This window comes from Lynx canadensis, chromosome F2, assembly GCF_007474595.2.
Source record: "Lynx canadensis isolate LIC74 chromosome F2, mLynCan4.pri.v2, whole genome shotgun sequence".
Lineage (NCBI taxonomy): Eukaryota > Metazoa > Chordata > Mammalia > Carnivora > Felidae > Lynx > Lynx canadensis.
Genome location: NC_044320.2, coordinates 62162754 through 62185173, shown reverse-complemented (window position 1 = coordinate 62185173; position 22420 = coordinate 62162754). Strand labels below are relative to the sequence as shown.

The 22420-nt window shown below is 39.9% G+C and overlaps 1 protein-coding gene across 6 annotated transcripts in view; it reads right to left on the bottom strand.

Moving 5' to 3' along the window:
• Positions 1-22420, bottom strand: part of EYA1 (EYA transcriptional coactivator and phosphatase 1) — a 170542-nt gene that overhangs the window by 34078 nt on the left and 114044 nt on the right. For all 6 annotated transcript variants that reach the window (XM_030304380.1, XM_030304383.1, XM_030304378.1 and 3 more), the window contains one exon: positions 21999-22088. In XM_030304380.1, the coding sequence (XP_030160240.1) occupies positions 21999-22088 (90 nt within the window). The remainder of the gene's footprint in view (positions 1-21998; positions 22089-22420) is intronic.

Genomic DNA, 22420 nt, shown 5'->3' with positions numbered 1-22420 from the left:
GAAGACTCTAAGGCAGACTGCACATTATGAAAGGGAACAATGTAAAAATGTTACAAACACGTCTTTGGAGAAGTTGAGTTATACAAGCCCAAATTCTGCTGACTGAGGCTACATTCACTCCATTTTCCAAATTTACCATGAGAAAACTAACCCGAGACTGCCAACTAATTGTTTCAATACCTTCCTTTACAAAGGAAAAATGAAAGGAAAAAAGAGACATGAGAGAACGGGCTATTTTCATTGTGCCTGTGCGTTGGCGTGCCTATGGAGACCAGCCGGAGTTAGCCAAGGCAGAGGAAAGGATCCTTGGGTCCTCTGTCCCCTCCTGTCATCAGGCAATTACATCCACTGCTCCCACCTCCCCATTGAACAGTATAGATACTCGCTCGGTACCATAGACACCTACAAGTTACTAGAAAGAAATTTCCCTCTTATTTCTGAACACGAAAATGTTTAACTGTACAGAGTACGGAAGGATTTCTAGTACTTTAGAGACAAACACACAAACTGTCTGAAAGTTTTATCTTGACAAGTGACCAGGAATACCTTAGATAGAAAAAGGGGGGAAAAACCATCCCTTTGTGGATCTGTCCACACTGCCCTCTTTCTTTCTAACAGAAAATCTAAAGCGTACAGGTGGCATTACAGGGTGACCAGTATTCGAGTGACAGAGCTTTTAAGGGAGTGATTTCCACAGCGGCTTTTGGAAATAACTCCTGACTCCCTAGATATTTTTATAACTTCTTTGGAAAAAAATGAGGTTAAATGGATCATCTCTAGAGATTCTCTGTGATTCAGAAGTTCAGGGGGAAGGGGCGATCCAGGAATAAGCCAACGGACGGGAGAGATGTGAAGAGTGCTGTTTCGCATTCACGGACAATCGCACTGAGTACATCCGTCTCTGTGGGTTAGGCATTTTGTCCGTGAGTTAGTAAATTTGCAAAAACCAGGTTTTTACTTGCACGATTCTCTCTGCAAAAAGGAGGCTGCCCAATCAGCATACTGTGTATTTAAACTTAGTGATGTGGAATAATATGATTGCAATGTGCTTTTCTAAAGGTGTGTCAAAGCCCGCACTGCACTTTTAAATCGACATAATAAAGAGCTTAAGTGCCGCTGTGCCCTTGTGCCCAGCATCAAGGACTAGATGCGAGCCTGCAGCATGGTCATGTGGAAATGGGGTGTGGTGTGGTATTCGCAGCCCCTCAGTCCCGCGTGTGCAGGTGGTCTGGACCTATCGAGCCTGTCTGGGGAACACCTCACGACCCTCCCATTTCCCTCGCTTTCCCACCACAACGCTTCCTTGCAGAAGAAAAGGGTGCAGATTACCTGTGGCTAAGGCACAGGAGAAGGCGTTTTTTTGAAATTGGCCTCATTTGGTTTGCCAATTTTGGGAAATGTACATTGAGGAATTAGAACATATCCAGACAAACTCGTCTTTAAATTCTCACTCTAGAATATGCACTCAGCATAGTATAGGCACCAATGCATATTAAAAGTCAATATCTAAATGTCCCTCTATCTGTTTTGACAGGAGGACAAAACTAATAGCAGCCAGTCGGGGGGGGGGGGAAGGGACCAAATTTCAAATCTCAGAAACTAATAAGGCATTTTAACATCCAATTTTGAGATTTGATAATAAAGTACAACTTGTAAAGATACACACTGCTTTTAACTATTGTGTCTTACTTATAAAAACAGTATTTTAATATATTTAATGGTACAGTATCTTGTAGAGATTACCAGAATGAGACATCGATTTTACTAGAATTCTGTTTCCATTTGCTAGGAGACCTAGGTACTTGTATTTGAAACCCAAGATGTGAATTACAGCAGTTTCAACAAAGGTAAGAAGGCATTAACTATTTCAATCTGGTTCTGTTTAGATAAATATTCACACACTATTTAGAGAATAAAATCTTTACTGAAAGTGCCTGAAGATGGCATATTAAGGCAAAAGATAAAATGAAGCACTCAAGTAATGCTATTTGTAGACGTACAAAGGTATGCTAAATATTTCAGATCACGACATAAAAATTTACAGGAATCTCAAGCTTATGCTTAACAACAAATAAAAAAAGAACATTTAAAAATATTTTTCTAGGGGCGCCTGGGTGGCTCAGTCAGTTGAGCGTCCGACTTCAGCTCAGGTCACGATCTCGCGGTCGGTGAGTTCGAGCCCCGCGTCAGGCTCTGGGCTGATGGCTCAGAGCCTGGAGCCTGCTTCCGATTCTGTGTCTCCCTCTCTCTCTGCCCCTCCCCTGTTCATGCTCTGTCTCTCTCTGTCTCAAAAATAAATAAATGTTAAAAAAATTTTTTAAAATATTTTTCTATATTAATTTCTTTTCAAATGTGCTCGTTAAAAATAAGATGTCATCATCAGGAATCACATGAAGAGTTCCTTCTTAGCGAGTGGTGCAGTGTTAATAAATCTGACATGCCAGCTTCACTCTCCCTGCAGCTCCTTCTGTCTCACTATGAATACCTTCTTTACCCCACGATTATATAAAATGTATTTGTCTCTATTCTTACTCTCAATGTTAGCATGAGAAAAAGAGACGCCAGAAAAGAGAGAGCCAGAAAGAATTGAAAATAAGCTCTTTGCAAATAAAACGGGCTAATTTAAAATTGCTCAACACGCAATCAATGGGTTCCTTTAATTGATAACTATGGAATCCATGGCACTTGGTCTAATGACTTCAACACATTAATTACTTTTTAAAAAGTTAAGGATACAGTGAATACTTTATATCGAATGCTGCAAGATCCATTCTTCATTATATCCCGCGCGTTCTATACCCCTACCCCATGATATTCTACACAAGAAGCTCAGGCCAGAATTAAAAGCTTCATTTATGATTCAGCTAATATCAGAAGTTGAGGTATTTTACAAATTGGTGTGGGAGCCAGTGAAAAGGGTGCACACCTTCAAATACAAAACAGCACTGTGCAATAGTGTCTGATAATAGGTTAAACTGCATTATACAGTTTTATCCTAAAAATATCATACACATTTTTAATTGTATCGTGATTTCTCATGTATTAAAAGATTAAAGGCAGGCTTAATCTACGAAATATTTCAGAACTTAAAAAAAAAGAAAACAGCATATATCTAACATAAGTGTCATCCTTTTGAACGGTGAGTCAGAACTTCTCTTACGAATAAGCCTTTGATTTACTGCTGAACTGTTTCTCAATTTTCAATGGGTTTGCTCATCATTTTGCAAACACAATCTGTCACTGGCAACAGTGTTCTTTGTAACTCCTGTTGCCTTTCTTCTAGATCATTCCTGCTGAGACCATCTCCTGAAGAAGAATTTTTCATAGTGACACCAACCCTCATCTTGCTGTGAATAATCACATTCTCATAAAAATCAAACTTGTTGCCAAAGCACGGAAAGATACTTTGCTGCAGTCACGTTCTTTAGTCCTCGTTGCCATTTGAGGAAAGTGAATCATATACTAATTTATTCACAAAGCCTTTAACTACAAGTTTTAATTTACACAGAATATGTCTGTTTTGATCACACACAAACAAGGAACAAAAGCTGTAATATTAAATAGGTCATGTTTTAGGAGTTTTTTTTTTTTTTTCTGGAGCAATTTTTACTTTAAAATTAAATATTTGCAATAAATATTAGTTCCAGTTTATCACCATTCTGTACCTATCAATTCATCTTCATTTAACTGCAAACCACACATCAGGACAGCTTTTAAAGAGTTACTTGAACGTAATTGGCTTTTTAAGTGACCCTTTTATGCAAGGGTGGGGAGTGAAACTTGAAAGTTTAAAAGAGCTCAATTTATTAATTTAACACATCATACAGACTGATACTTTTATAATAGTAAAAACTCCTCAATTTCATGTAGAGGAATGTGTAGCTCGGAATAACATCCTTAGTAAGTTGATAAAAATTTTCCAAGCCGATTTCTTTTGCCATAGAGTTATTACTGACTCTGGAGAGAAAAGTATGCAGAAGTGGACAGCGGCACTTAAAAAAAAAAAAAAAAAAAAAAAGGGTTCTGTGAGCTACTGGAAGGTTCCATGTCACTTGCCTGTTAGCTTCTCACGGGGAAGTGAGGACCTCTCAAATGCACTTTCTTACTCAAAAGTTCTCTCCTCTCTTCCAAGTATTATGATCTGAAATCCTACCCCCTGAAATCATTCCTTTTGAATGTGCTTTTATAAGACAAAGACTTCAGATTAGGACTAAATTATTTAAGCCTCATTACTTTGGTGTGAACTGTTTTATCTGATTGTGGTTTCCTCCAGCATGGGGAGCTCTGGTATGCCCCAACCACTGGGTGTCAAGGCGGGAGGGGGAGGAGTGGGTGCCTGAAAGGAAAACTAAGGAAAATTTTCATCCTTACTCATACTCTCACTCCCTAGAAAGCCAGCCCTTTCTTTTTCCATGAATATTTAAAGTAACAGATAATCATGTTTTGGTTGTTCGTTATAAATCTGGTTGTTTGTATTATTCAGGAAAATATTATATACCATGAATATAGCATTTATGTTATGTTATATATTAATTGTGGAAATATCTCTAGAAAATATATAGGACACACATTCTCTGTTCTTTTGTTCAGGTTGTCATGCATTCAACTAATGACTGATTGCCTATTTATACACCAGGGATCATACCAGGCACCAAGCATTCAAAAATAAAGCAGATACACATATTGCCAGTAAGGCCCGATAGACATCACAGGGCTGGAGAGAGTGGTGGGTGCAGGGGAGGGTCACTATAATTTTCTCCCAGGGAAGGAACTAGAATTCTGACAGAGCTTTGAGAATATGAAATGGAATTCATCATACTGCTGGGACTGACTCTCTTTTCAACCTTCACCTTCAGAACATTTTTCTCAACGTAGGTTTTGCTCTACCTGAAAATACAATTTCCAACATGCAATATCAATTTCTTGGAAGCGGGTAATACATTTCACTTCTGTTTCTGTCCGTCTCTGCCTTTTAGCCAGAAGGTGGTCAATCCGTACTTGGGAAAAATTAAACGGGAAACAATAGATTCCAATGAAGCTGGGCATTCAAGGGCCTCTATAATGACCTCAACCTCGGCTATCAGGGCCATGCCCGCCTGTTTACCTCTTGCAGCCCACTGCACACTCTGTGCCAGGCCTCTACTGCCCTTTCACAGGCAATAGCTGTGTCTATCGTCTGCTGGCATGCCTCCCCTTTCTCTCTCCTGGCCAAGGCAATTAATTCCTCTGTCAAGCTTTTAGGGTTTTTTGTTTTTTGTTTGTTTTGTTTTATGTTTTCCAACCTCTGATGTATGCTCTGTAACCCATTGAATGACAGTAAAGACAATTATTGAGAACCTACTATGTTTTAGGTGTTATTTCTAATCCTCCCCAAAGCTCTATCTACATTTGATGGATAAGGAAATAGATAAGTATACCACCAGATAATAAACTCTTTGAAGGGAGAGAGAACTTCTCATGGGTCTTTTTCTCTGTTTTCTAAATAGGACCTTATTTCTGACTATTTCTTTTTGATGTGGACCAAGCACACGGATGATATGGAACAAAACCTGGAATTTCCAACGACCCGACTGACAGAATTAGTTATGACAGAATCGATGAGCCAACCGGAAGATAAGTGATAATGTTGCTGCATTATGTCACAGAAGTGTTAAAAAGCAGTTTTATGAAAAGAAATTTATTTTGTCTGACCATAACACACACCCATGTAGATAATTCATGCAAAACAGAAAAGCGTATAAATGAAAGAAACTTCAGTTCCATCCTTCAGAAGTCACCGCTGTTAAATTCTTCCACTGTCCTTCCTGCCCTCCTACTGACTCAACTGTCCAAAGTTCCTCCCGTTCTCCACAGGGCTTAGATTTTCATTGGGGGACACACACCCGAAAAGCAGGTACAACCAGATACGTGTTTTGTAGCCTCTTTCCCCTCCACTCAACAATATGTAATAAAGATATTTTTATATTAATTAATCATCCGTGTTATTTTTTAAACTGTCCTAATATTCCATTTTATGCGTGTTTCATATTTCTTTTAACCAGGCAAGGGCTGCTCACTTCCAGGTTTTTTTTTCCCCCTCTGGACCGTTAACTTCAGTGGGGCAACAACTGTCAGTCCTCGTTACAATTCTATTTTAAGCGCCTAAAATCATGTTTCCGCATAGCACGGTCATTGCTTAATAAATGTTCAAGCGAGTGACGAGTGTGAAGGATGTGTGTCACCGAGTTTATGACATTCATTTATCTCCTTAGGCTATATTTTCCTCAACTGACAACTTCTATCACTCAGAGGCTCGTTTACTATACTGCTGCTTAGATCACTCTTCTCCAAAGCTCACCCCAGGCAGTTCTGCTGAGCCTTGTTAATTTTTCCATCAGTGTGTGAGTCACCCTCAAATTTCTGAGCAGCACCCGTGCTCGACTCCACCCCCCTCCTCTGGGCTTCCCCGAACTCTAAGCTCCTTGAGAACAGGAATAGCTTCATCTTGTTTGCCGTTATCACGAAAAATAGTTTTACAGAATCCATTTGTGTCTTGCCTCAGATATAAAGTTTCAAATATTCTCTTGGATTTGGAGAGAGCCCTTATTGGCAATTGCTGCCAAGGACCTTGGCCAATAATGAGGAGGGGCTTCTGCTCAGGACCATTTTAACAGGTATGCGATTATAAGTAGAATGAAATATTCATTTCTGCCAATTGAAATTTAAATGTTTTTCGGTATAGTTTAAAGAAAGTAAATGTTATAATTGATGCTTTAAAAAGAGAAAATATTCGGGGCATCTGGGTGGCTCAGTCGGTTAAGCATCTGATTTGATTTAGGCTCAGGGCATATCTCACGGTTCCTGAGGTCAAGCCTCGAGTTGGGCTCTGTGCTGACAGCAGGGAGCCTGCTTGAGATTTTCTCTCTCCCTCTCTCTCTGCCCCTCCCCCACTTGCACTCTTTCCCTCAAAAGACATAAATGAAATTAAAAAAGAGAAAATATTTGTGTTTTACCCCAACCCTACATGTTCTTACTACATACGTGCTAAACACGATCTTTCAACTGTTAATTTTCCGAGGTACTGATTTTTTGCTTAACAGATATAGCTGATCTCCAAGTCTAGTAGGGTTGCAATATGTGTTTAAAACAAACAATTCCCATCAACTGAAGGGGTATCTTGCACATAAGAGCTCCCTTTAGCTTTCTGACAAAATGCCAGTACCAGGAGATAATTCTCAGTCAATTATTTTTGAGGCGGTGAACAAATCTGCAAAATAATGTTGATAAAAACATGGCATCCTCTCCCCTGCCCTGACCCTCCACCTGCCTTACAAAGGAGTAGCACACAATTAGCAGTGAGAAGAATCCAGGATTTAGAAAGCGTTTCCTTACAAATGCTGTTCGCACAGAGGCTCCATTGTAACTGCACTGAAACAGGAGAAGTCCCCAGGGACTGCAACTTAGACACATTTTGGGGAAGTTGAAGTTACAGGCTTTCTCCTGCATTAGTCAATCTAAAAAAAGGAATTCCTCTCTGTACTAAACAAACTTCCTATGCAAGTAAATTAGTAAAATCAGACCTCACAGAACAGTGACTCTTCCCCCAGATTGAAGATTAGCGAGCACCTGTCAAAATCAAGAATCTGCACGAAAAGCCTGTCTTGTGTGACACCAACAGGTCGATTTCACGGGAGTTTTTAAATAGACCGACAGCCATCCGGCCAACTGCGGGCAAGCTGACGGGGTATTTCTACTCAGGAGGGGGTGGTCCTCCTGTTGGCTGAGGTCCAACAAATGGCAGGCACTGGGCTGGAGCTCTAGATACTGCCGTTTCCTAATAAGCCCCCGGGTCATCTCTGAGGCTTGTCAGGTTGACTGCGTGAAGGTCACACATCGGTAGGAAATGAAGACTGAACTCGGGGTCTCTCCATCTCTGAGGCGTTCACTCTTTCCGCAGAGCACACCACCTCCCCACAGCTTCGTCCTCCGAGTAGAGAGACTACGGCAAAACCAGGAAGGCCGTTTATGTCATGGGCAGGTTGACCATCAGTTGGCTAGAATCACCACTGTGGCTTCACAGGAGTCGTTCCATTTTCTGAATCAGGAATCTTCAACCTATATTCGGATTCTGGGTTTCCAAACAAAAAATTCACAAAGGGATCGCTCCTCTGAGATAACTTTTTTTATTCAGTGCATTCCTTCTTGGCAAGTCTTAACCAATTGCAAGGGTGATGGCTTCAAGCTCAGTTCTCTGAGCTGCACCACTTGCAGGATGTTGTACACTTCAAAACCCACATCTCAAAACCGAATTTAGCATCTTCCTGCCAAAGCCAGCTAACTGTCCTGGGGTTTTAAACCTCTATCTGATGACTCAAGCCAGAAAGTACGACTTGCTTCCCTCCCCGCGACGTTGAACATATTCCCCAGTCTTTCCAAACTACACTCTTAGCTTTCGTATCTGCCCCTGTATCCTGTTCTCGCAGGCAAACCCTGGTGATCTCACACCTAGATTATTGACGCCCTTGACCTCGCAATGCCATTCATGCCCATGGTAATGCTAAACATTCTGTAACGGTTACCACTGGCATTCCATATGAAATCCAGCTTCCTTAGCAGAGTGTACAAAGCCTTCCGTGACCCGGCTCTAGTCTCCCTTTCTATCCTCTTACCTCACAACCGCCCTGCGTGCACTCTGTGCTTTATACCTACTCGAACTAAGTGCCTAAATGCCACATGCTCTCATGTCAAAGATCACTTCCTTGGGCAATCGTTTTTCTGACACACACAGCCCTGGCACCTTGCTCTCGATCTGGGTGAGCCATCCTGCCTTTGGACTCTAGTAATATCCTTACATATCCCCATCACCGGCAATATCATTCTGTGATAAAATCGTGCTTTTGCTTTTCCGTCTCCACATAGCATCTGGGCTCCTCGAGGGCAGTGATATATTTCATCTCTTCTCTTCTATGCCTTGTATAGTGTCCAGAATGGCTTAAGCAGGAGTATATTTACAGCATATCAGCTCTCCTTTGTAATATAGGGGCAGGAAAATATTTGTCTATTTAACAGTAGGAATTTGCAAGCAAATGTCTGTCCACTGCCTGCCTATTTATCTACCTCCCTGTCTATCTTCCAACTTTCGCAAAGCAGATGTTAGGTTGCTCGAGTAGCTACTGTTTGGAAGACAGTGAAAACCAAAGCTTTCAAAGAACAGAGGGCGCCTGGGTGCCTCAGTCGGTTAAAAGCGTCCGACTTCAGCTCAGGTCATGATCTCGCTGTTCCCGAGTTCGGGCCCTGCCTTGGGCTCCGTGCTGACAGCTCAGAGCCGAGAGTCTGTTTCCGATTCTGTGTCCCCTTCTCTCTCTGCCCCTCCCCAACCCGTGCTCTGTCTCTCTCTCTCTCAAAAATAAGTAATATTAAAAAAATGTAAAGAACACATTAGAGAAAATGCCATTATTGGGCTTTGCCATATCACATCAAGGTGTGACAGCACCGGGATACTCTACCTCCTTTATGTTGCTAAAGAGCAACGGTCAGCTTAGGAGACACAGCTAGACAGGTTTTAGTGCAATGACAGCTGTGGCAGGAAACCCTGGCTTCAACCTTGGCTTTACCAAAGTGGCTCTGGGAAAAAATCACTTCAGTTCAATTTCCCACATATATAAACTGGAGATGGTAAGATGGAGTTCACAGTGTTGAGGGAGAATCGAAGTCAATGCTTTTTTTTTTTTTTTTTTTTTTAACGATGGGAGGAGTTTCCCTGAAGCTTGCTGCTCTCCTGTCTTTCTTACTTGACCAAGGGAGGACCAGAACCCAGAGCCCAACAGTGCATCCCCACTGCCGCCATGGGGACGTACCCAGGGACAGGCTTGCTCTGCCTGGTGAGGAGACTTCAAACAAGGCAAGGCTCTGCTCCACACTGTGGACTACCAGAAAGTTCCATGAGCCATCCTTCAATCCTTCCACGATCCGGAACTGGACAAGGAAAGGAAAACTGATCAGCACGAGCAAAGAAACACGTGTCTTTTTGACACAAAGCCAGCATCCTCGTCTTCTACAAAGGAGCGGCACAGCATGACAGAAGCCAGAGACAGTAGCTATTTAAGTGCCAGCAGTGAATCTCCTCTCGTGGACCTGGGGGTGGGAGGAGGCTACGAATGAAGAAAGGGCAAGAGAAGTACTGTGTGATGTGCTTGGAACCAGCTGCATTTGCAAATTAAACACTGGCAGATTCGTTGTTGTCGTCGTCATCGTCTCTGGTGTGATTAGTGTTGGAATTCTGCATGGGGATTATGGCAGCAAACCAGCTACTGTCTCTTTTCCTTCACTCCCTAACCCCTCCTGAAGTCACTCCCTCTTCTTCCTCCATAGCCCTACTGTCTCGGGTTTGGCATGTAGAAGACACCCGTAAACAGTAATAGCCTAGATTTCTTCAACTGCTTCCTGTGGGCGGGTGCTAGTTCTGTGCCCTTAATGATATAGAAGTAAGGAATCCTCACAAGGACCCTGTGAGGTGTGTACTATCATCATTCAATTTTAGAGACAGGAAATTAAGGCACAGAGGGGTTCCTCCACGAATGCATGAATTCATGAGTTCAAGTTCTGCTATCTCTAGCACTGTAAGAGAACAAATCACATATATACGGGGCTTTGAGTCAAGGTGGAATAGCTGAGTCATTGACTGACTATAGTCCGTAATCGGCTAATTATAAGAAATATTAACTATCGAAAATAAAAATATAAATAAAACGTATTGTTGTATTGGTGGCAGATGGTATGAGACCACTACTTGGAAATAAGTCTTTTTTTATTGTAGAAAAATATTTTTGTAATTTTTTTCTCAAAGTTTATTTATTTATTTTGAGAGAGAAAGAGAGCACAAGTGGGGCAGGGGAAGAGAATCCCAAACAGGCTTTGCACTATTAGCACTGACCCTGATGTGGGAATTTAACTCACAAACCAGGAGATCGTGACCTGGGCGGAAGTCGAGAGCCAAATGCTTAACCGACTGAGCCACTCGGGCGCGGCGTCTGTAACATTTTTAACGTAGCAAACGCTGTATCTTTTCTTTTTGATGTAAATACCTTTTATTTTTTTAAACCTTAAACTGGAAGCACACTGTATATGATTTATAACATACCTCTTCCATGTATATTGTATTTTGGCATTAAGAACTTTGAAGATATGACTTTAAGGAAGGGGCATCAAAATTTAACATCTTGGACAATCTAAATTGTTTTCAAGGTTGTGATTAATCGTTTACTTGTAAAAAGTTAACTTTTGCAAAATATAAAAGCAGGCGTGCTCATTGTAGGCTATTTAATTCGAAAGTTTTGGAAAAAACTAAAAAAACATAGGAGAGCCTTCCATGCACCAAGTCCTGTGCTAGAAACTTAGGATGCAGGTGGACAAATCATGGTCTCTGCCCTTAAGGGACTCCCTAGTTGGGGACAAAGAGCAGCAGACAGGAAACGGTAGTAACAGAGTGGCAGGTGTTGTTCCAGTGAGAACAGCTTCCTCTTAGCACTACCGAACCCCAGTTGCCCGCCCGCATCTGAAGCTGCCAATTCTGCCTTTCTTCTTATCTTGTGTTCCGGATGCCACCCATCTTCCCTTGCTACCCCAGGACTTCACTCTCACAGTTTCTCTCTCTTTGCTACCATACACCTTTTCTCTTCCACTGAATTATTCCCACTGAGGCCCAACATGCCTAAACATCTTCCGTGGAAAAACTCCACGACCTCCCTTGATCCTCTGATCCCCTCCATACACCAACCCATCTCTCTACAACCTGTCACTGTAGACACTCAATCCTTCCTGACTTCACTTTGTCAACCCTGGTCTTCTCCTCAAACCGCTCCAATTGTCTTCCTGCTTCATTGAAATGGTGCTTATCAGAGTCATTAACCGCCAAGATTCTTGCCAAATCCAAAAGCTACTGGTCTGTTCTCGTCTTACTCAACTTTGGTGGCATTTGGGACACAGCACATCATCTTGCTCCTGAAGATGCCATCCGCTACATTGCTGTGATACCGCATACTTTTCCACCCCCTTCACTGTCTATTGCTTAACACATCTCTTGAAAGTTCTTTTTTCTTGGTCCTGTTTCTGATTATTAGAGTGTCTAATACTCAATCTTAGGCCCTCCTCTCAATTGGCACTCTTTCCCATAGAAGAGGTCTTTATGACTTTTAAAATGATATCCTCAAGGGGGGCCTGGGTGGCTCAGTCCGTTGAGCGTCCAAGTTCAGCTCAGGTCGTGATCTCACAGTCTGTGGGTTCAAGCCCCACATCGGGCTCTGTGCTGACAGCTCAGAGCCTGGAGACTGCTTCTGTCTCCCTCTCTCTCTGCCCCTTTCCCACTCTCACTTGATGTCTCACTCTCTCAAAAATAAGTAAATGTAAAAAAAAATTTTTTTTTAATAAAATGATATCCTTAAATTTGCTTCTCTCCTCTGAGATTCAAACCTATAGGTACATAATTTCTTGACTTGGATGTTGAATATGTATTTCAAATTAATATGCTCAATGCAGAATTTTTGAGTACAACTCCTTCCCCACCCTCACCACCCCAAACCCACTCCTTCTCATCTCAGATAATCCACCACCCATCTGGTTGCTCAGGTCAAAACCTAGTGGTCATCCTTCATTCAGCTTTCCTTCTCCTCCAACCTCTGATCCCTTAATCAAATCCAGTCAGTGTTTCTACTAAATTATACTGTAAATCCTGCAACTTCTCACCATGTCCAGAACTGCCGCCATCTCAGCCCAAGGCTATCTGGCTGGCTCAACGGTCTCCTAATTGGTCACACTGGTTCCAGTCTTGCCTTTCCTCATACGCTAATCAGGCTGAGCTTTTAAGAATATAAACATTTTAACATGCCCATGTTTAAAACTCTTCAATGGCTTTCTACTACAATTAGAAAAATCATACAACTTTCTCACCACAGTCTACAAGGTCCTTCATGATCTGGACTCTGTCACTGTCCCCCCATTCACTCTGTTGCAGCCATAATGGTCTTGTTTATTTCTTGAAGGAGTGAAACACATTTCCACCTCAGGGCCTTTGCACTTGCCACTGACTTTCCAGAATGCTTTTCTGTAGTTGTAGCTGCTTCCCTTCCAACTTCCTGGTTTCTTCACAAATGTCCTTTCCTCAGGGATACCTTTTCCTGAACATCTCAGCTAAAGATGCCCCACCTCAGCTGATCCATCCCTTATCCAATTACTGTTTCATTTTCTTCATATTTATTTCTACATGACACTATTTTATTTACATAGTGTTTATCTCCTACTTCCTCTACGGAGTGCCAATTCCATGAGAAAAACCTTAACTTAATCATCACTGTATTCTCAGCATCTAGAACACTATGCCTGGAACTTAATAGTTGCCCAATAAATATGTATTAACTACTGAATAAAGGCAGCAGCCACAAGATATAGAGAGATTACAAAATACTATGAACATCTCAGTTCTGGAGCATTACAGAGAAACAGCATTTGTGTGTGTGTGTGTGTGTGTGTGTGTGTGTGTTTTTAATGTTTATTCATTTTTGAGACAGAGAGGGGGACAGAGTTCAAGCAGGGGAGGGGCAGAAAAAGAGGGAGACACAGAATCTGAAGCAGGCTTCAGGCTCTGAGCTGTCATCACAGAGCCCGACACGGGGCCTGAATTCACGAACTGTGAGATTATGACCTGAGCCGAAGTCAGACACTTAACTGACTGGGCCACCCAGGCGTCCCAGAGAAACAGCATTTGTAAACCCACTATCCAGACTGGCAACTTTTTAATATATTTACCTCTAGCTAGTTTTTAATACCATATACATTAAAAACAGTAGTATGATTTATTTTGTAGACTTATTTTTAAATTTTATGTCATAACATATTTAAAAAATATATTTCCCTCCAGTTTTTTTTTTCAATATGCCATAATCTTTTTTAAAAAGTTAAACTTTGTTTTCTAGAGAAGCAATAGACCTACAAAAAAAATTGAACAGAAAGCAGAGAGATTTTCCATGTGTACCTTGTCTACATACCTGCACAACCTCCCCTACTACGGACATCTTAGAGCGTTACATCTGTGATGATCAAATGAATCTACAATGACACATCATTATCGCCCATAGTCCATCATTGACATTAGAGCTCACTCTTGGACTCTTAAAAACTGAGAACTGAGGGTTGATGGGGATAGGGAGGGAGATGGGGTGGGTGATGGGTATTGAGGAGGGCACCTTTTGGGATGAGCACTGGGTGTTGTATGGAAACCAATTTGACAATAAATTTCATATTAAAAAAAATAAAAGAGCCCACTCTTGGTGTTGTGCATCCTAAGGGTTTTGACAAAAGTACGATGTTGGGAATCCACCATTGCAGCATCACACACGACAGTTTCACTACCTAAAAAATCCTCTGAACTCCCTCTATTCATCCCTCCCTCCCTCTAACCCATGGCGACCAACTGAACTTTTTTACTGTCTCCATAGTTTTGCCTTTTCTAGAATGTTAAATCACTGGAATCATCCAGTCTATAACCTTTTCAGATAATAGGGCATACTTTCAAACATTAAGTTACCCTGTACTGTACAGCCTGTATTTTACACTTGAAATGGATCGTGAATATTTTCTTTCTATTTTTTTTTTCAACGTTTATTTATTTTTGGGACAGAGAGAGACAGAGCATGAACGGGGGAGGGGCAGAGAGAGAGGGAGACACAGAATCGGAAACAGGCTCCAGGCTCTGAGCCATCAGCCCAGAGCCCGACGCGGGGCTCGAACTCACGGACCGCGAGATCGTGACCTGAGCTGAAGTCGGACGCTTAACCGACTGCGCCACCCAGGCGCCCCTCCTTCTATTTAATATAGTCTTAAAACAATCTCCAATGAGGATGCTATAATTTATTTCATTCCTTTTTTTTTTATGGGTATTGAAAACATTTCTGTATTTCAGAATTAAAAAAAAAAAAAAAAAGGCCATGGGGAGATATAGTGTGGGCTGAGAGAACTTCTAGAAAGTATCTGTCTTGAGTTAGCGTCTGTCATTCAGTAGCTGTATGAGCTTAGACAAATTTTAGTTTAATCCTCCAAGATTTGCTAGGCTCCTCCACAAAATGGAGATAATGATAGTGCTTTTTATCATAGAAACCTCACGGTATTAAGTGGAATAATGTATGTAAAGTATTTAGGACAAGGTCAATGACTGCTTATCACTATGTTATCAGTTATCTGTCTACAATTCTCTTTTCTCAGAATAGACGCGAAAAGTGGAATTACCGAGTAAAAAAATCAGCACATTAAGCTCCTGAATACATATTATCAAACTGCTTTTCTGAAAACTCGTACCAATTCACATCCTTATCAGCAGTGGACACAAGTTGTTTATCTTACTGCACTGTAGACCACATCACTGATTTTAAATCTTTGCTGGTGTAATGGGCAGGGGCTGACCACTTACTCTGACATTTCTGATCACCAAAAGTGAAATCTAACATCTTTCCTTCATGTGTGTGGACAATTTGAATGTTTTCCTCTTGTGAACAGTCTGTCCCATGTTCTTTGCTCATTTCTTCTACTGAGCTATTTCTTTATGTTTTTTCTTAATGAATTGACATCGATTCCTTATCTTATTATATGTGTGTGTTCATTTAACACATACAAAAGTTTTCTAGAAGTTGGGGCTGTGTCTGAATGATCTTTTCTCCCCCTGGTTAGTCCAATGCCAATGTAGGCCAACACAAATCTTCATATCATTATAGAATTCTAAGACATTTACTATTTGGTTGAGTTGGATGCTTAACTATTACCACTTTCTGACAAAAAAATTTTAGGTATTTTTGCCTATTCTTTCAAATGGACAATTTTGTAAAACTGTTCAAACGTGTTACAAAAAGAAAGGGAAAAAATCTTTTATTCAAATCCTTAGATCTCTCAGTAAGATGTCAAAGTTTTATTCATATATTTCTTACAATTGCCTCTTGTATAGGTTACTTATTATTTTTCCTTTTAATTTTGTTTTCATTTTGGTGTTGCAGTTTCTGCTACTGTAAAATTATAATTAAAATTTCTGCATGTCTGCCTATAATACAAAAGTTATTGATTTTTAAACTTAATTCTATAATCTTTCACTTTTCTGAAGCTTATTATAAATTCTAAGACTATTCAAGTTTATTTCAGCTTTTATGTATATTAAATTTTCTGCAAAAACAATCATTTCCATCGCTTTCATTTCATTAGTTATAGCTCATGTCTTACTGCGCCCGATTCCTAAAATAATGCTGAATAATAGTCCTGACAGAGAGCATTTAATTTTTTTTTTCCTTTTGTAATGACGATGTGTCTCTCTTATTTTACTGCTAAGTACAATGTTGGCTGTCAGTGTAAGGTAAATATCTTTTGTTATGTTAAGCAGCTGTATACTTTGACTACTAACCTTCTGATGAACCTCACAATTAACGAAGTCCTTGAATAGATTTTTATATATCTATTTCTTACTTCACATAAAAGAAAAATATAGAATCTTGTAAGAAATGAAGAAACAGGAAGAACACTTAAAATTACTCATTAGTAATAATAACAAAATACGACATTGCTTTTCAGCCAGCAATTAGGATATAGTTAAATTCAATATTCATTTATTATATCTAATAATCATTTGTTACTCAGAAACTGTAGTTTGCCCTCTAAACTCTAGACTTTTGCTGTTAATCTTGTTAACCAAGGAAATGGACAAGACCAAACAACTTACCTTAAGACACAGGAAGGCAAACACAGGAGACTTAACTGCGGAGAACGAACTGAGGGTTGCTGGAGGGGTTGTGTGTGTGTGTGTGTGGGGGGGGGTGGGCTAAATGGGCAAGGGGCATTAAGGAGGACACTTGTTGGGATAAGCACTGGGTGTTCTATGTAGGGGATGAATCACTGGAATCTACTCCTGAAATCATTATTGCACATTACATGCTAACTAACTTGGATGTAAATTAAAAAAAAATTTTTTTTTAAATAAATAGATGAACTTCCTTTTCAAAAATAAAAAAGACCAAGAAGGCAAAGCCAACTCTCTACTCTCTTCCATGGGGGAGGAAATAGAAATTGATTCTATTCTAAGATAACAGATAAGAATTCAATCTAAGTCATTTAATGGTCAAAACGTTGAAGGCGATATTCTGGTTGTTACGAAAGATGTTACCAGGAGTTTAAAAAAATATGATACTTTATGTTTGCCAAATGTATAAGGAGAAAATAAGAGCACAAAAGCCTCTGTACAGAGCTGAAAACATGCCATATGTGTATATGTGTATGGGTACATTTGGAGTATAATACTGATATGCACGTACATTTTCATACAGTTGCTCTTGGCTTGTGGAAGGGACTGAAAACAGAGAACAGCTCAAAGCTCTTCTCGAAGCGTCCTCTCTGGAAGCACCCATGAGATGCTTTCTCAGGCAACAGCAGAGAACCAGAATTTCCAGCACCCACCACAAAAGCTGGACTCTGGGCACAAGAGTTCCTTTCCCACTTATTTATAGAGAATAAGGCCCTTTCTAGGTGAATTATATTTTTCAACTCAAAAAAATCAACCTCTGAATTGGCTAAAATTTTACACTTTTGGCAACACAGGCATTAGGTCACTACAAAACATGTCACGTGAAATCGAAGCTATTGAGCATTGGCATGGTTGATACTTTGAAGAAAGATTTTTTTCGTAGGTAAATACAAATTTATAAATACCATATACTAAAATAATTAACAGATGATACCCTAAGGGTTAGAGTCATAAAATATTATTACAAATTTAAAGACTGAATGAAACCAAGGAGCAAACTAATTTCTTTGCTTTATAAGAAAAATCATTACAACTCCCTTCCTTTAAACCACAGCATTATTTAGAGACTGTTTTCAGCAGCTTTCCACAACCTTTGCCTCACCAAACCCAGGCTAGCCTCTACGGAGACCGGAACTTTCTATCCCAAGCCTTTTCTTAATTTTTTTTTTTAATGTTTATTTATTTTTTTGAGACAGAGAGAGACAGAGCATGAACAGGGGAGGGGCAGAGAGAGAGGGAGACACAGAACCTGAAACGGGCTCCAGGCTCTGAGCTGTCAGCACAGAGCCCGACGCAGGGCTCGAACTCACAGACCGTGAGATCATGACCTGAGCCGAAGTCGGACGCTTAACCGACCAAACCACCCAGGCACCCCTATCCCAAGCCTTTTCTTTGTAGAAAAGGTAAAAACAAAGGGGTACCAGAAGCAGGTACTTAAACGACAGATCTAGGACAGGAGTCTACATGGCAAAGACTCAAGAAAGGACTGAGGCATTCATGTGAATCCTGACACTAAGGAATCCTCTGGTCTGTCTCAACTATGCAACACACTAGGAGAGGGAGAATGCTCCAAATGGAGCCCCACACTTAACTAGATAAGTGTGATGTATACAACCCCTTCACGTGAAGACAGAAGGATGAGGAGCGTTCCTGCTACTTCCCAACCCTGATCCCTGCAGTCAGGGAGTGTGCTCTGGGAGCAGAGGCCCGTGAAGGCCACCACGTCACCAGCACCAGTTAGGATGGCAACCGTAACGCCAGCTCAGTGATACAACTTGACACCCGACAGAGAGCAAGTTCAACATAGGCTTACACCTTATTTTTAGTTGACTTATATGAAATAGTCTCCCTGACTGTGGAAAAAAAATCTAGCGGGAGAACTGACCAACAGCAAGTTAAACTGAAACGTTATCGTACACGAAAGGCCTTTCCTCACTCTGCCTGCAGGTTGCCTTTCAATAAAAACCCAACAGAAAGAACTCTTTCTCCATTCACTCGGAGTCATACTTTGCTAAAGAAGCTGAAGAAAAAAACAAAACAAAAAACACCTCTAGTTCCATACCGTCACTCATAAAAAATGACTTCCATATAAGCATCATCACATTGCACGCGGAGACCCTTTGGTAAAATGATACGCGGGATGTTAAATATTCTTAGAAATAGGAAAGCCAGAAGTACACTATGGAAGTAAAGTTTAAACCCTTCTCTGGGAGTGGGGGTGGGGGGGATATTATTTCCTTTGAAAATTACATCTCCCTGTCACTCATGTTCCTTAACATGTCAAATATTTTTCAATGGTACCAAAAAACAAACAAAACAAAACAAAACCCACAAAATTTCTCCATTTAATTCCCTGCCCTCCCCCCCACCCTGCTCTGGAGTGTCAACACAATTAATTTAAACTGTGACTGCTTTTATTAAAAATTGTCACAAAATGAGGTGACACACAAGACTTTTAAAACTAAAATGATTAACTGTTTTAGTTCTTAAAGTACAATTAAGGCATTTCTAAATTACTTTAAAATGATATCCTAAAATTTGCTAGTATCTCCAGAACGATTTGAAACATATACTCTGATAACACAAAAAAAACTGTTACTAGAAGCCTCTCACAAGTGCGTTTCGTGATTCAGAATCTCTTATAAGCCAAAACTGTGAACTAATCAAATTATACAGAGGGGTGGCTGGCAAAAAAGTTAACTTTTTAAAAGAAAATGAGGCCAAATGTCAACAATTGGAGTTCGGAAATCACACTTCCAGCTAAACAATAGCTCGTTAATCTCCTTGAAATTACCTGTATCAGAGATCTTAAAATGTTAAAAACATGTAATTTAAATACATTAAAATATCCACGTCTCTTACTGCACCACATTGCTCATTAGAGTGTGAAATTAGGCATTACCACACCATTTCTGCCTGATGAGATAATTTTGGTTTTCTTGGAAATAGAATGCCAATACATTTATTTTTCCCAGGAAATAACTCTGCTTTTTATTTTGAAAGAAACTAGTATTTGCAATGACCAGCCCCAGGTCTGAATTACCAAAATATAAAATGAAATACTGAAATAAGTTTAAGAACCAATTTATTTTTAAAATATTGTGCAAATCTAGAGCAAGTAAACAATTTTCAAAGACAGAGGTTAAATGGATCTTTGATTTATACTTTTGTTGATACCTTTATATTACTCTTAAGTAAAATAACTTAAAACTAACTTTTGTAAGGTTGTAAGCTTCATTTTTCTACTGTTGCTTTGTATATTTGGTTGAATTATATCTTTATTCCCTTCGCTACTGTACATAAGGGAAAGTCCTTACGCCAAGAACAGAATGAGACATTTTAATGACTGCATCGACCCCCAGTTCATCATTTTCTTTTTGTCTCAGTTTGGGCTTATGGAAAAACCATATCCCCTACATCTCTAAACTAGAACTTTCAAGATGTACTTTTCCATGGATTTGAGCGCTATTTTAGATACTCTGTATACAGTTCACTGTGAATAATGTCAGTAAACAAATAAAAATCCAGCTATGTTATATCAAAACCAAGTTTGGAAGTTTTTGGTCTATATGATACCGAATTATTGCTTTGGCTAACCTCTCACTTTTCACAATAGTTTTGCCACTGCATAGACAAGCTTTGGCCTTTGTAAGAAGGTAAAATTTGAAAGCAATAGCAAATTGCTGCTAATTTCTTCTTGATGGGTGCTATTAACACCTATTAACATCAGTAAGAGTAACAAGGTTGTACCCAAGACAAAATATCAGCCTAGTCTGTATCATTAGAAACAAATGGAAACTTAGGGAAGGAATTTTAATATACCAGTAAAATATGGAATTTTTTGTGCTGTTCTCTTATGAAGTGAATCACAACCATAAATCAGAAACAGCTTTTGAAAATAAGAATGATCATTAAGCTCTTCTAAAGGCAACTCTGAACTTGTCACTCACTTGGAATATTTCTACCTTAAAAAATAGTAATGCCTTACATGTAATTTCCTTAAGAAAAGCAAATACTTTAAAATGTGAAAAAAAATTGTATTTTACCCTAAGTGTAGAAATAAATATTTCACTAAGGAATGGGAAAAAATGAAGCACATTTAAATAATTTTATTGCACCGAAAGTTGCCAATTCGTCTACGAGTAGTTTCATTGCAGATGAAAAGAAATCAAAATACAGGACAGATGTTGAACAAACCGCATTTAAGTTCTGTCACACTGGCATTTTTCAAATGATTTTGGCTCATCTATTAAATAAGGTGTGTTTTGCTTGATTTCGAAAAGGGAAACATCAGGAAATATTTAAAGGCCAATTGCTGCCCATTAACTTTGATCAGTAAAAGTTCTATTTGAATCTCTCAGATTCTTCTGTCTGAAATAACACACATTTATAAAATCTACCAAAACAACAACTTGATGATTAATGCCTGTTGGCAGCCTTACCACAAGCTTGCTTAACAGCAGGATTTAAATAAACAACTGTCTCTATTAAGAAGAGGGTGAAATGTAGTCATAGTCATGTTTTCTCCTAACGGTGATATAAGACACAATATTCTCTAGGCTTAAAAACGCCGCTAATCGAGATCATCATGTTAGACAGTGCCTGTAACAAGTTTAATTAACCATCTTACAGAAGTTCCTCCCCAAATTACAATGGACAAATAAAATCATCAGCAGTTTGACGTAAGAAATCCTGGCAGTCCAAAGGGCAGAGGCCTGACTAAAATATTATACAATCGGGCCAACCGGAAAGAAAACCATAGGACTCCATAGGCTAAGAGGACGACATAGAAATCATAGAAAACCATAGGACTCCATAGGGTAAGAGGCTGACAAGGAGAAGGTAGGCCAGTGTTGCTCCTTCTGTTGGATTCTGAAGGTTACCCGTCTCAGTGGTAATTACGTAGCTGAGAAATCTGTAGCATAGGATATCAACACAGTTTAATATTTAAGAGTTTTGACATCAAGTTTTAATCCTTACCAAGGGTCACATGGAATCTAACCTTGAAACACAACAGCCCAAGTAAAGCAAAACAGAAATACCATGAAGGCAACCATATTACCACACAATCAGTAATGAATGGAATCTCATTATTTCCGTTAGATAGTCGCAAAATATCTCACTGTTATTGCAAGACCACTCACCGACTTCCAGGCACACAACATGAAGTGTGTATACAATAATCAGAACTTACTTCTAAGTCGTTGAAAAATAGATGTGTGTCTGCCAAGTTGAAAATCATTTCTTCCATGCGCAGTCCAAGGGAAACTGATGTAGGTGGATCCTAAAAGAAGAATTGTTCAGGTCAAGAACAGATGTACTTCAGGTTCATGGAATACAGTGTCACAAGAAGAGGGAGTCAGTGCAAGGAAGGGCCAAGAGCAAGGGACTCATCGGGGAAGGTTGGCCTCCAGCTGCTCCTGCTGGACGGGATCCACTCTGTGTGCAAACTTCAGTGACTTATCTTATTTAACAAGTGACCCCAAAGCTGTTGGTACTTTGCATAATGAAGAGATAATTTGCTGCTTCAAATATTACAACAATATAAAATCTAGGGTTACTTAGGCATATAGAGTAGAGGAAATTTATCTTCACAGGTGTGTGTCAGGAGCAAGA